The 14,373-nt window shown below is 37.5% G+C and overlaps 1 protein-coding gene across 2 annotated transcripts in view; it reads right to left on the bottom strand.

The window, feature by feature from the left end:
- Positions 1 to 1,259: 1,259 nt before the first annotated feature.
- DHCR24 (24-dehydrocholesterol reductase) overlaps positions 1,260 to 14,373 on the bottom strand; it is a 32,342-nt gene continuing 19,228 nt past the window's right edge. Inside the window, exons 2-9 of one of the 2 annotated variants that reach the window (XM_014061110.2) lie at positions 9,196 to 9,351; positions 8,606 to 8,711; positions 8,280 to 8,398; positions 7,929 to 8,192; positions 6,900 to 7,043; positions 5,642 to 5,839; positions 5,050 to 5,228; positions 1,260 to 4,358 (exon numbers count right to left, since the gene is read on the bottom strand). In XM_014061110.2, coding sequence (XP_013916585.1) covers positions 4,205 to 4,358; positions 5,050 to 5,228; positions 5,642 to 5,839; positions 6,900 to 7,043; positions 7,929 to 8,192; positions 8,280 to 8,398; positions 8,606 to 8,711; positions 9,196 to 9,351 — 1,320 coding nt within the window. In that variant the 3' untranslated portion in view covers positions 1,260 to 4,204. Of the gene's footprint in view, positions 4,359 to 4,673; positions 4,750 to 5,049; positions 5,229 to 5,641; positions 5,840 to 6,899; positions 7,044 to 7,928; positions 8,193 to 8,279; positions 8,399 to 8,605; positions 8,712 to 9,195; positions 9,352 to 14,373 lie in introns of those variants that run through there. The other variant, XM_014061119.2, reaches the window with a different exon arrangement.

The following is a 14,373-nucleotide window of genomic DNA, read 5'->3' as shown; positions in this document are numbered from 1 at the left end:
AGGCAGAGCTACAACAATTTTAAAACTCAGTTCCTTTGGCAGCAAGCTGAAGTTAACCCGTGCTTGGACACTCCAAGCAGCGCCTAGGAGAAAACATTAATCCCCAATAAACATGTGTACTTCTTGAATGTATCCTTCCTTTGTTCTCATGCTTCCCCCGGAGCTTGCTAGCTAGAGAATTCTGGGAGTTTAAATCCACACATCTTAAAGTTGCTAAGATTGAACAACACTGCTTGGAAACTTAATATTGAATGATATCTGTGGCACTTTGTTATTTAACCCACAGACACTTAAAATATTAAGTAATAGTCATTGATTTATAAGAGTTCGTTTAATGACCGAAATTGTAATGGCACTGAAAAAAAAGACTTATGACTGTTGCAGCATCCCAAAGGTCATGTGATCAAACTTCAGACACTTGGCAACTGACTCGTATTTATGACGGTTGCAGCCTCTCAGGGTCGTGTGATCCCCTTTTGCGACCTTCTGAGAAGCAAAGTCAATGGGGAAGCCAGATTCACTTAACAATTGTGATACTAACTTAGCAACTGCAGTGATTCACTTAACAACTGTGGCAAGAAAGGTCATGGAATGGGTCAAAATTTACTTAACAACTTAGAAACAGAAATTTTGGGCTCGGATTACTTATATTTGATATGGAGTAGATATAAAATTAAGTGTCTACTGAAGCATCTTTGGGAACCAAGCACATTTCTATTCTCAATATATTTAAATATTTTTTGAGAATCCAAACTTGAAAATAATGGAGTTTGGAGTAAGATGGTGACAGCCAGAGAAAGTCCACTAATTAGTATTTCTGACAGCACAATTAGTGTGGGCATCCTAATCTCATACATTTCTGCCTAGGACTGTGCCTTAAATCAATAATTTTTTTATTATCAAGGATAAGAAATCAACTTTTTTCTAATTTAAATATTAACTAACAGCAATGATAGCAGATCCAGACATACCTATGAATCCCACTGCACCAAATGACTTATGATATTAGATCAGTGGTGCAATTCAACTGGTTCTATATGGTTTGGGTGAACCAGTAGCGGTGGCGGCAGGAGGCTCCACCCACCCGCCCAGATGTCATCACATCGTTTTTGACACTTTGCACCTACGCAGAAGGTCCTGCGAATGCACAGAGGTGGCACGTGCGAGTGAAGCGAGCGTGCATCCTCATATTTGCAAATTGGTAGCAAAGGTAAGTTGATTTCACCCCTGTATTAGAAGTATAATAACAGGAAAAAAAATACTGTCAACACAATTTTATTCAGGCACACCATAGCTGTAATTATAAGGAAATAGTACAAGTTCTGCCCAAGTGCAGCAGTACAACATCACTGACAATTGCAAAACAAAGTATACTGATGCTGTTATTATATTTACCTGCATGATTGGAAGTGTGCTAGGATTGTTGCAACAAAAATCAAACTTGCAGATACAGTAATACCTTGATACTCAACTGCTTTGAAACTAGTTGAATTTGTAATCAACATGTTTTGAGGTGAAAATTTTGTCCCGGTATTCATTAATACTCAATGCACAAGCTAGAACATGTCAACATCAGCTGACATGTGATTCACTACATTATTCCTTATGATTGAAATTTGTTTGGTACGCATTGTTTTTGGTACTCATCACACCTCCTGGAACCAATTAGTCATGAATACCACTTTACTTATCGTACTGTGTATAACCTGAGCACGTTCCAGAAATTACACACAAATATTGAGCCCAGTCTAATTTCTGATTTTGCTTCCGCATTGAACTTATGCCTGATGCTCTGCTGTCGTTATGCAGATATTAACAAGTTCCACCATATGGGAATGGTTCTCAGACATCTGGGAAGGCACTAGAAAAGTTGTAAGGAAGTTTTTCTCTCAAGGAATGTTTAGATTTCAACATGGATATGAGCAATTTCTAGATTAGTCTAAAACAGGGGTCTCCAAACCAGGCAACTTTAAGACTTGTGGACTTCAACTCCCAGAATCCATCAGCTAGCATAGCTGACAAATTCTGGGAGTTGAAGTCCACATGTCTTAAAGTTGCCAGGTTTGGAAATCTCTGATCTTACTGGTTCAGTCTAAACCAATCTCTCCAACAACTGTTTAAAACTCATAGATAGTTCCGATGTTAAGATATCATAGGTGACATCAAAGTATTACCCTAAGTACAAATAATTATTTCTTTGTTAGAAATGTCCATATCTTAGTCCTTGGATCCAATTTTGGTTAATATTAGTGACATTAAAATATACACAAAATTCAAATAAAAACCCTTTAAAATCGTGTAATCATCAACTGTTCTTAGGGCTAGCCAATCACCTATTTGCTGTAATATTTAATTATAGGAATACATTTATGCAGGAGATACTTTTCTAGCTTATCTATTGTCAATCCAGTCAAAAAGCAGAGGAAGGATATGCAAAAAGGTTTGAGCATAAACTATCTAAATCTGAAATATGTATTGGAAGTATTCCAAAGTGCAGGACACAATATGGGACAAAACTCAGAATACTATTATTTATTCCACGCAGTTTTGTTTCAAGTGTTTCGATTATCAACAACATCCAGATAATTATAAAAATTGATATATCAGTAGCATGTCTGATGGTGAAAGCTCCCAGCAACACTGTCTTTACCAGTAATGTTAAGTGTTAGGTGAGAAGAGATTAAAGAGATCCACCCTCCAAGTAGTTTTTTCAAGCATTTCTTATATCTACTGTATTCCTGAAAATAAGAAGGCCTAAAACAATCCAGTTTCTTTCAGGTGATTTAAGGCACTAAACAATCTGAGTAGAAGAAAAATATGACAAATCCTATAACAGTAACAATGGAAAGAGGAGTGGGGGAAGAATACTTCTTCTATAATAATTAACCATCTATCATATAAATCTTCACCACCACTCACAAGTAATCCTTGACTTGCAACACTTTGTTTAATGATCGTTCAAAGTTACAACTGCACTGAAAAAAGTGGCTTATGACCGTTTTTACACTTACAACCATTGCAGCATCCCCATGGTCTTGTGATCAAAAGCCAGATGTTTGGCAACTAGTTTTCATATCAATGGTTGCAGTGTCCAGGGGCTCTTTTGCAACCTTCTGAGAAGCAAAGTCAATGGGGAAGTAAGATTCACTTAACAACCATGTTCTTAACAACTGCAGTGATTCACGTAACAACTGTGCTAAGAAATGAGGGACAAGCCATTTAACAACTGTCTTGCTTAACAAGAGAAATCTTGCACTTAATTGAGGTTGTAAGTCAAGGACTACCTTTACCATGAATTTCATGAACAAAATAAACATAAAATAGATAGACATGACAATGAATATAATACCTTTGCTATTTATATCAGATTACTGATAGCCCTCTTTACTATTAAAACAGAAGTACAAACTTGTACTTTGGAGAAATACATTATGAAACCATTGAGTCAGCATTCATAATCCAAGAGACAGATTACTGGAAGGAAAAAAAGAAACCAACGGTAACATTTATAAACAGAAGGGGGGGGGGGGCTTTTAAAAAGTTTTGTCTTCTTCCTAGGGACATGTCTGTAATAGTATTTTTTTTCCTGCAGCACATAAAACTAATGAAAACTGTCAAAGAAAAAATGTCAACAAAATGAGAGACACAGAGAAGAACATACACTAATTTAAAAAAAAGTCTCCAATCCATAGTATTCAAAGTGTTCAGACAGGTTATAATTATGACTTTATTGCAAATTATGACTTTTCAACCCTGGGCAAAGAAACTTATCTGATATAGGCAACTGTGACATTAGAAAGGCAGTTTTATTTGGCACAACTCTCAGAAAGAGCCTATGGTACATCTGTATTAGCAGACCTTGCATACATCTCCCATTCATTTTTTTCTATGTTATTCTTCTATTTTAAGGTTCTGATTTTTCTATTCCCCTTCTACTAAATATATCAATCTATACCTAAGCTATCATTAAACCACAGTGGTCATAAATGGAAATTCCTAGAAAGAAGATAAAGAAGCATACACGTTTTTAAGACAAATACTACCAATTATATTTTCATACAAAGGCAGAAGTATTTCTTCTAAATTTCACATTTTAAATGGAGTCTCTGAAGTAGCAACAAGGGATTATTTTTTTGAAAAGAGCAGAAGAAATAGTTTTTATTTAGACCCAAATTTTCCCAGTTGCTTCATGGACCAGTTGGACTTAATGTCTTGCGGCTTTGCAGACTTTATCATACACTTCAGGAAAAGCCTTGTTACACTGAAGCTCTTGTCTCAGTTTGTGATATAGAGAGCCATCAAACATTTCCCAGAATTCTTCGCGGGTCATATAGCAGTCTGCATATAACATCTGAAAACTAAAGGAAATGAGAAAGATGTTAAGAGTTCTTGCGAAGATGACTATTAAGATGTTTAATTTAATAGCTGGAACAGTAAAGTGTATAATAGGCCAGAACACACAGTTATAGTTCATTGGTTGGAGAGTGCGCGCTCCTGCATGAGGCAATCTACATTATGATTGGTTGCTGGGTGTAAAGGGGGAATTCCTCTTTTTCCCCGTCTTTTTCTTCTGTCTGCTCTGTATGCTGTTCTGTGATTTACCTGACAATTTACGTCATGTTTTAGTGATATTCCTGACTATCTTGTCTGCGGCAAATATAGATGTAAATATGTTTATTTATATAAAACTACAAGTTTCTGTCAGCATCTCTGACTTCATTTGGACAGTCTGCATATAACATCTGAAAACTAAAGGAAATGAGAAGGATCTAACAGCTGTTGCATTAGAAGGCAGCAATAACCTTTGCCTGCAAAACAGGGCAAGCCACTCAGTCAGCCTTTAGTTCATGTTTTGTTCTAGCAAACCAACCAAGCCTTTCATTCAGTTGTGTGTTCCAGCGATTGTGCTGCAGAACCAAAGTTGAACTACTGTACAAAATAGCAAGATAATGGGAAGCAATCATGGGTAACTAAGAATTCAATTGCTAGAGAGCTCTCATACTCGTATTCATACTAGAAACAACTCTTTCCCAAGGTTTAGATCCTTACCCATGAACGTTCCTCACAAACTTTTCTAATTGTCTGGTGGATGCCATGGCTTCGAAGTGTTTTGTCTGGGGCATCCCATAGGCCCCCACATCTACATAGAGTTCCTCTTCATCTCCTTTTGGATGAACCATTCCAGGATTGTGAGGCAAGATGAATGGACACAGCCATAGGGGATAAACCTACGGAAATCAAGAGGAAAAGATGCATGGTAGCACAGTGGTTAGAATGCATTATTGCAGGCATTATTGCTCAATGTATGGAGTTCGATCCTGACCAACTCAAGGTTGATTCAGACTTCCTTCCGAGTTGGTAAAATAAGGACCCAGATTGTTGGGGTAAAATGCTGTAAACCGCTTAGAGATGGCTCCAAAGCAGTATGAAGCAATATATAAGTCTAAATGCTGTTGCTATTCTATTTTATTCATTTTATGGAAGCTACTTTTGTGCTTTCTGAATCCTGCCACTGATACAAGAGGTTACTACAAGCATTCATTTTTGGGTTTTACAGAAATGATCTTCATGTATTAAGTAAGAAACTAATCTTATTCCTGCTCCCATGACCTGTTCTTGGATTTAGGAAAGTTGGTCTTACTTTAATGACACTGTGGAAGGTTTGAATACATTGTTCAAGACTCTTCATGGGAATCATCATGTCTTGTATCACGTGGTGCTGCTCATAGAGCTTTCTCATGGATTCGCCTTGAGTCAATTTTAAAAGGGAGATTTTAGGAGGAACCATCCAGCCAAAGAGATAGCGAAAAATTGGATGATTGCCAAATGGGATGATGTCCTGTAACAGAAACAATGCTAGTAATAAGAAAAGGAAAGATTTAATCAGTATAATTACATAAATCAGCAACTTTAGTCAGTTTTTTAAATAAATTCTCCATGACTGAATGTGGTTTGAAGGCCTGGCTCTTTCTCTAGTTACTGAGTAGGGTGAGGTGTGCTCTCCCTTATTCATTCATCTTTTGTTTTATCAGGAAACCATGTCTTTTCCTCCGTTTGTACTTGTTTTACGTCTCTGTTTCTATTTCTATATGCTCTTCTGCTTTTGCTGATTAGTGACTTTAGAAATCTGAATGATCAATTTATACATTTGTCAAGATTATACTGGATTGGAATAAGAAGATTTAAGGAAAAGCTTTAAGAGCTAATTGGTGGTATAAGAACCAGCCCTTTAAAAAGAATACCAACATTTGTTTTAAAAATCTTCATGAACTGATATCCCAGATTCTTGATTAGCAGCAGATCTAGATGAAGTGAGAATGCTAAGAAAAAATAGTAGACCTTATCTACACAAGGACTATTAAATTCACTATCATAGATACTAATTCTTCCTCTCTATCCTTTTGGCCATGAACTATTTACTGGCTTGAATGACCAAACAAGTTAGCCAACTAACATTTTACACATGGCATCTAGTTTAGGTTTGCCTGTTGTCTTGGAAGAGAGAAAAGAGAGGCATTAGGTATTAAGGGTATTCAAAGCTTCAAATGGGCATTTTGCTTCAAACAAAGAATTTGTTTGCAAAGCAGTTTGGCCACCTTACTTGGGTGAGAATGAAATGAAAAGACAATGCTGCTTCACCCAGCTCTTTTCCAAAACTCATTTCAGACTTCTGCAAAACATATCTCTCCCAGTGCTTTTATTTTTACTGTTTTTATATATACTATATGTTGTTGTTTCTTAAATCTTGTCAGCCACCCAGTGTTAGTTGATTAAGATGGGTGGCCATATACATCTGCAGAGTGAATTAATAATTAAGAGAGAAACTATCCATAGGATACTCTGACAGAAAAGCTGGTCTCAGGTATCCACATTGTAATAAATTACAAGTAGATACTTACCTGGAGCTCCCAGAAAATGCTCCTTGTATGCCTATGATAATAATCTCTTGCTGGAATATATTCTGTTCCTGTGGTATTAGCTTTCAAATAATTCTCCACATGCTTAAAAAACCATGGCTTGTAGTATGTCCCAATTCTGTTGACCTTAATGGAAAGAACAGGGAGATAATGAAAATGTAATTCTGCTGAAGGATATAGCCTTACAAAGTTACAGTTTAATTGAAGATGTGTTTTAAGAATGAGGCAACTTTCTATTATTGACATAATGCACCAAAAACACAATGCATTTTGTTTGACACCACATTGAATGCATGATTGTATAGGACTAATATTGGCATTGTATCATTTCTACAAATGATGATTATTCTGTATGCCAATACTGGACATTTACACTAAATGTACCTCACTCACAAGAATGCAGACATCAAAGGATGAAAAGGCCTGCTGGGCTGGAACCCTTCTAATCATCATGTCAAACCTTTCCTCCCATATTGCAATTGCAATTCAACTGTTTTTAACAAATATCGTAATTATAATTTGCAAAGAGCTAAGAATGTTTTAATTCATTTGTTAGGTTTTTCTAACTTGATTTCTGACTTCGATTGTCCCCCTGTCAGCATAGATGTTGACTTGCTGGAGACATTAGATCTAGTTATTTCAGAGACAGTTTTAAAGTCATACGCCAGTCCTACAGGACTTTTAAAATTATTATTCTGCATGGAACAATAGAAAACAATTTTAGGGCAACGTTTTTCAAACTTGGCAACTTCAAGATGCATAGACTTCCTAGCCATAGTGACTGGGGAATTCTAGAACTTGAAGTTCATACATCTTAAAGTTGCCAAATTTGAGAAACACTGTTCTAGGGGGAGACATAGTCTTTACAATACATAAATACGCACTGACAGTATAAATGGACTCTCTAGTTTTTAGAAGAAACAACTTGCTTTTTCCACAGATAAAATACAATTTTGTCATTCTGTCTCCTGTGTCCCTTTTCACTTGACAAGGATAATAAAGTTAGGTTACCTTTTCTTGTTCAGCTTCATTGGTCAAAACTCCAGTCATTATGACAGCCTCTTCCGAAGAATACACAATGCCCTCTACAAAATGATTTTCTTTCTTTTCTGATTCTTCAGCAAATCTCTTGCAGATGGCTTTCAGTCCTCTCACGGGCTCATAATGTAATTTCACATAGTTCTTAGATGGGATCATTTTTATTTCTGCTGCAACCAGAAAGCCTAATGTGCCACAGGACCAAGGCACTGCATAAAACAGATCTGAATTCTCGTCCTGTAAAAAGCACACCACACTAAGCAGCAACTCAAAATAGAGCTGGCATAACTTCTTAAATCATGACAAAGGAATATAATTTCTTACCGGGGTACATCTCACATAGCTGCCATCGGCAAGAACAAGCTCGCAGGCCACACAGATATGCTGAAATAATCCATAGATATGAGAGGAAGATTCAATGCCAGTTCCCATGAGCAGACCACCTATGTAAGAGACGATAATTAAGTATGAGATGAAATACATGCTAAGCTTTACAGAACAATACTTCAGAACAAGAGAATCTACAGCAAGCAAAACAAAAGAAATCATATAGGCATGGAACTTCTTATGCTTAACATTCTCGTATGTGAAATTATGACTGAGTTTAATAAAAGGAATAGTCCTTATTTCCATGTTCCAAGGCTTCTCACCTACTGTAAGATCATCAAGTTCTGGTACCACTGGAATAGTCCAGCCCATACGATTCAGGTGTGCTGTTAATTGCCCCATTGAGACCAAAGGTTCCACCCGAACAACCTACAACAGAACACATTTTATGGCTTAGATAACACCCATCAGATTGCATTTGAACAACAACAACATATACAGTAATAGGATCTGAACTGGAAGTGATTGATCAGGAATACGATCCTAACATCATAGTGATCAGCATGATGAAAAATGTCAACTCATTGTGTATCTGTTATATAAAAAAGGCCGATTCTATTCTTGGAATCGTTAGGAAGGGATTTGAAAATACAGCTATTGACTATAGCAAGTGCCCTTATGAAAATTAGGATCACATCACACTTAAGAGATCATCTACAGTTTGGTCATTGCATCTTAAGAAGGATTATTATAAAGCTAGAAAACATAGACCACCAGAAGTCCAGAGCTGGAAGTAATTGCAGTGCTGGGGAAAAAAATATCCTGGAAGAAAACAATGACACTCTCATAGCAAGCATATTGACTAGGTTTCCTCAGCTCAAGAGCAATCTCATCTGGAAAATCCCCAAAATACCTGTCGCTCAGTGTCTACATTTAAAATATCCATCAAGTTGATTGTGATGTTCTTTAGAGTCTTCTTGTACTTCCCAATACGAAGAGACATTGTAAGCCAGCCAGGACGGCCTGTGCACATGTATGTTTTTTGGCCTTCTGCTTTCCATTCTCGAACCTATGAGAGAAAAAAAAGGAATCATTTCCTTGTAGAGGGACAGCTTGAAGCTAAGACCAAATAGGTATTAGCTTTGGACACCAAAACTCAGGGGGTGCCAAAACTGTCTCTCCTTCCAAATCATTCTAAAAATGTAAATCTTTGCACGGTTCGGAGATGGCACTATCAATCAATGTAGCCTAAAGACATAAACTGATATCAACCTCATGTATTATTAAGAAAATTACTCCCAATTTTACTTGTTAGCAAATAGCTTGCAAATAGGAAACTTAGTTGTGACTGCTTCCTTACAATATATAAAGTTTTCAGGGGAAACATGTTAGGTGAATGACAACTAAACATGCATTGTTTATTAGCTAAAAATCAAGACCAGAATAAGAGCTAAAGGAGTCCAAAGCACTAGAATCTTATGTCAGCACCGAGGTATAATTAATATAAATTTGTTCCACTTTAATGTTGAATATTATTGAATATTATCTCAGATTTTAAATCAGTGACTCTTATAGAGAACCAAGAAACAATAAACTAAATAATAAATTGTTATTAGAAATAACAGCAGATTTACATGGATGGGCTTCACTCATATCGAGTATCTGAAGGGGGGGTGGGAAAGGATTGAAAATCAATGTTTTGTTTGGTATAACATTCAAGTAAATATTCCTAAGCTTAAATTTAAAGCTTTACCATATCAGAAGCTATAATTGTCTTCTTTAGTTAATGAACAGGCTGTCTAACAGATGTCTAACACCAAAAGCGTAATTGCATTGTCTTGCTCACAATTTTGCCTTTTTTTAACTTGCTGTGCAGATGGCACCTGAATTATAGCTCTTTAGGAATGAACATAGTCAGTAATCCTTGTAAGATAGAGAGTGTACAAATATAACTACATTGGAAAATAGACTCTACCTTTCAGTTGGGTCCAAAGAAGGAACAGCAAGAGAAAGCCCCAACCCGTCTTCAGACACTGTATGAGTCTCCCAAACCTATTTCCCAGAAAAACTGGGCAGTGAGATAAGAGGACATTTGGACATCCAGCTCATTTGTACGGTTCTCTCCCTGACTGCCTATCTTTAGTTGCCCTTTATGCCATGCAATGGAGAGCGTTAAAAAAAAAACTGGAGTAGTGGACTTTCTTATCATGCTCCATTTGGCCACTGCTGAGTTCTTGTCTCCACCATCATTTTTAGAGCTTAGCTTTCCACAAAATGCATTTGTAAGAACAGAAATCCCAGTTTCTCCCAAAGGCAACACAATTGTTTCATGTGTTGTACTTTAACACACACACACACACACACACACACACACACACACACACACTGGCATGCCCATTCCTGACTGCTTCTATGACTACTTTCCCATACTATTTCACCTTTATTTATGTTCCCTGTTTCCTTTTCTTGCATAGTCAAATAATTCCCAGATACCCATAGATTGTGCACAGTTCCACTATCGTGTTCTAATCTTTCAGGTTGCTGGAAAATTGGCTTTCTTGCCTCCTGCTGCCACTTAACCCCTGGTTGATTGTGCTGGAGGAAGGGAAATAATATTCAACCAGTAAGGGTAAGTCACATGATTTGTTGCTCACTGCCAGAATCCCCCCCTTCTTCTGGAATGCTTTATGCCACAAGGCAAACCATAAGGGTATTTTTCCATGTTATATGCAAGGCCCAGCATAAGCATTGATTTGCAAGGCCCACAATAAAACGAAATCAGCACATTATCCAAGATGAATTAGCAAAGTTAGTTGGCAAAACCCTAAGTCCGCAAGTCAAATTTAAAGGAAAAAGGATACAGATCCAAGGAACAGAGATAATGCTCACCCATGTATGAATTTTCTTTTATTACTCTTATTGTTTTTTCTTGTTTAGATATATGACATTTGAACCTCACAGCCTCACTAAGCTGTCTTATTACAACAATATGCAATGTAGCACTATTAATTCTTTTTCCAAGCAAGCCAATATAACTGCAATGGTCAATAGTTTTTAGGGGATCTCTTATTGGCGGGGTGGGGATGGGAGGGGGTTATTTACTATTATTTATTGAGGGTTTTTAAAAAAAAAAACAAAATTAACTGTATGATCACAATATATTATTTTCAAAATTATTTCTATTCGTCTTCTAGTGTTGTTTCTGTGTTTTACTATTAAAAAAGTGAAAATAACAAAATATATAATTGCAATGATGGAAACCATTCTGGGAGTGTTTGCACAATTCAAATGTATCAACTGTAAATATCCAGGGGGGAAAATATAACAAAGCATCCTCCTTCGTCAAACCTTTGTTTTTTTCCTAACAGAAATACCAGAGATTACCAGATACAGAAACACCTTCAAACTCAATATCACAGAATAAATGCCATTTTCAGATTTTAGACTTTAAAAACTCTTCCCACCCACCCCCAATAGTTTTGCTCATCCCAACTTGATTTTATATGTTCAGAACTCGCAAGTCATGCTTTTGGGGAGCATTCCCTCAGCTTTTGCACTACCCAGGTGTGAAGCTGCTGGTAGACATCCAAAGAGACAGAAAGATGCAACAGAGAAGCACAGGAAAATGGATTGCCCCGAATTCCATGCTCCTGCAATGAACCCAAAGCAGCAGGTCAATCTCTAGAGGAGGAAAGAAGCCCCACCTTCAGCCTCTGCGCGAGTTCTCAACTGCAGCTGCTAGCTTAATGCGGGTTGCAAGATCACCAGATTGTCTGCCGCCCCTTCACGCGATGAGGAGTCACTTTGACAATTGGCCGATCGGACTTTGACCGATCTCCCCACGCCCCGTCTTGCAATCGAGTCGCGCCTCCAAGCACCTGTCAAGAGGGGACATATTGTCTTCCCTCCCCTTCTCCAGCCACACTCCAAAACTGTGTGCTTGTATTAAGAACACCGGCAGGGCCACAGTCTTTTCCGCCCGTCTCATTCCCCGTTTGGCTGCAAAGCGGTTTCAAGGAGCAAGATTCTATCCAATCTATGGAAAAGTGCGTTTGAATCAAACGTAGCACCGAGTTTGGACTGGCCCACGGCGCAAGAGACTCGGGCGAGCCGAAGCGGAGACCGCCCACGCGATTGACTCGAGTGTTTCCGAAGAGCGAGAAAGAAGGGCGGGAGGATTTCTCCGCCCATCTCTCCACCTCAGCCTATTAGGGCAGAGTTTGGCAATGAAGCGCAAACTTGGGATTCCAAGCTTTGTGCTAACTAAAGTTGGATTCTAGGATGCTTTGTATGGATTTTTTTTCATAAAGCCTGTTTTGTCACAGCGAATATTTCATTCCATCGTTAATTATAACCACTCCCTTCGCCTTGAAACATGGACATAAATAATTACGTTTCCCCCCCCCCAAAAAAACCCCTCCCGTCCCTATGCTGTAGGAACCAGAATTTCAGCTAACTTGAAAATCCAGTTGCTAGCTTAGCATAAAATAGTTGCACTGTACAGTCAACTTCGAAGAAGCTCATTCTTTCACTTTCCCTCATTCTGGCTTTGGTTGCTGATACTTTTTTTGTGAAGTGTCATGAATTAACTTTTGTCTTTTTTGTTTTGTTTTTGAGATCCATGGGAACTCAAGTGGCATACAATTCTGAATCAAGAATCAAGAATGAATAAAGAAATGTCTTTTGTTATCACCTGTCGTCCCCTCCCTGAAAATAAATCTGGGAAGAAGCATATGATTTAATGTAAATTATCTTCTACACCTCATGTGTTTTGGGTAATTAATCCTAGCATTAGCTTCCAACCTACAAGTAGTAATATTATATTATATAAATAAATAAAATGTTACAATAGCAGAGTTGGAAGGGACCTTGGAGGTCTTCTAGTATAACCCCCTGCATAGGCAGGAAACCCTATACCACTTCAGACAAATGGTTATCCAACATCTTCTTAGAAACTTCCAGTGTTGGAGCATTCACAACTTCTGGAGGCAAGTTGTTCCACTGGTTAATTGTTCTGTCAGGAAATTTCTCCTCAGTTCTAAGTTACTTCTCTCCTTGATTAGTTTCCACCCATTGCTTCTTGTTCTACCCTCAGGTGCCTTGGAGAATAGATATTGGAACACTGCTATGTCTCCCCCGCTAGTCCTTCTTTTCATTAAACTAGACATACCCAGTTCCTTCCTATGTTTTAGCCTCCAGTCCCCTAATAATCTTTGTTGAATCTTTATGCATCTTTATTTAACATATTTAGAGACTGTCCATTTCCCTCCTAGAGTGACTCTGAGCCGTGTACAAATAGATATTTAAAAACAGAAAAGCTATATATAAATATCATCATAAAGCAGCTAACAAGAAGAAGAAATAATTAAAATCCAGAATTAAAAAGACAGGGTTGGGGGCTTCAGGGAACTAACCGGCCCCATGACTGCATGCCTCTCTGTGAAACATTTAATAAATTGACTGTCAATTTTTAAACATGTTTTAAATCCAGAGGATGAGTTTTTCCAAGTTAGTGAAATTTGTGAAAAAACAAGGAAATTGTCCCGGGTTGGCTAGTTCATTTAAAACCACTAATTCTATATGTGCTGCAAAGGAAGACAGTACAACATTAAATTCTGTGAGATTTGGAGCCGGAGACTTCATTGCTGGTCCCTGAAAGTTTGTATCAGGATTTGAAGACTTCTTGCATGGAGAATAGTAAGCACTGAGATTTTGGACAACACCCCAAATGTGATTGCATTCATTTGATGCAATATCAAAGGGGTGTGATGAGAGAACATAAGCAGAAACCAGTTAGCAAATATGACATGTTTGGGAGGAATGCTGATGTCCACACCCAGGCCACAGGTGGTTAGTACAGAGCCCATAAAAACACCCTTGAGTCTTGAGTCCTTGTGTTTTTCTGGTGACTTTATTGTATGGTTTTTAATTGTTTTAATGTTTCATATTGTTTGTATGATTGTTTGATTATTTTTGATACTGTTTGTTTTCATTGTAAGCCACCCAGAGTTATGAATGTGAGATAAGACGGCTATAAAAATTGAATATAAATAAATAAATTGGTTAACTTCCAGGTACAAATTGTTTTTAC

The sequence above is a fragment of the Thamnophis sirtalis genome, unplaced genomic scaffold (assembly GCF_051295495.1).
Source record: "Thamnophis sirtalis isolate CommonGarterSnake01/CBP01778 unplaced genomic scaffold, rThaSir2_p1.2 scaffold_7, whole genome shotgun sequence".
In the NCBI taxonomy this organism is placed as follows: domain Eukaryota; kingdom Metazoa; phylum Chordata; class Lepidosauria; order Squamata; family Natricidae; genus Thamnophis; species Thamnophis sirtalis.
This window is presented reverse-complemented; position numbering and strand designations above follow the sequence as displayed.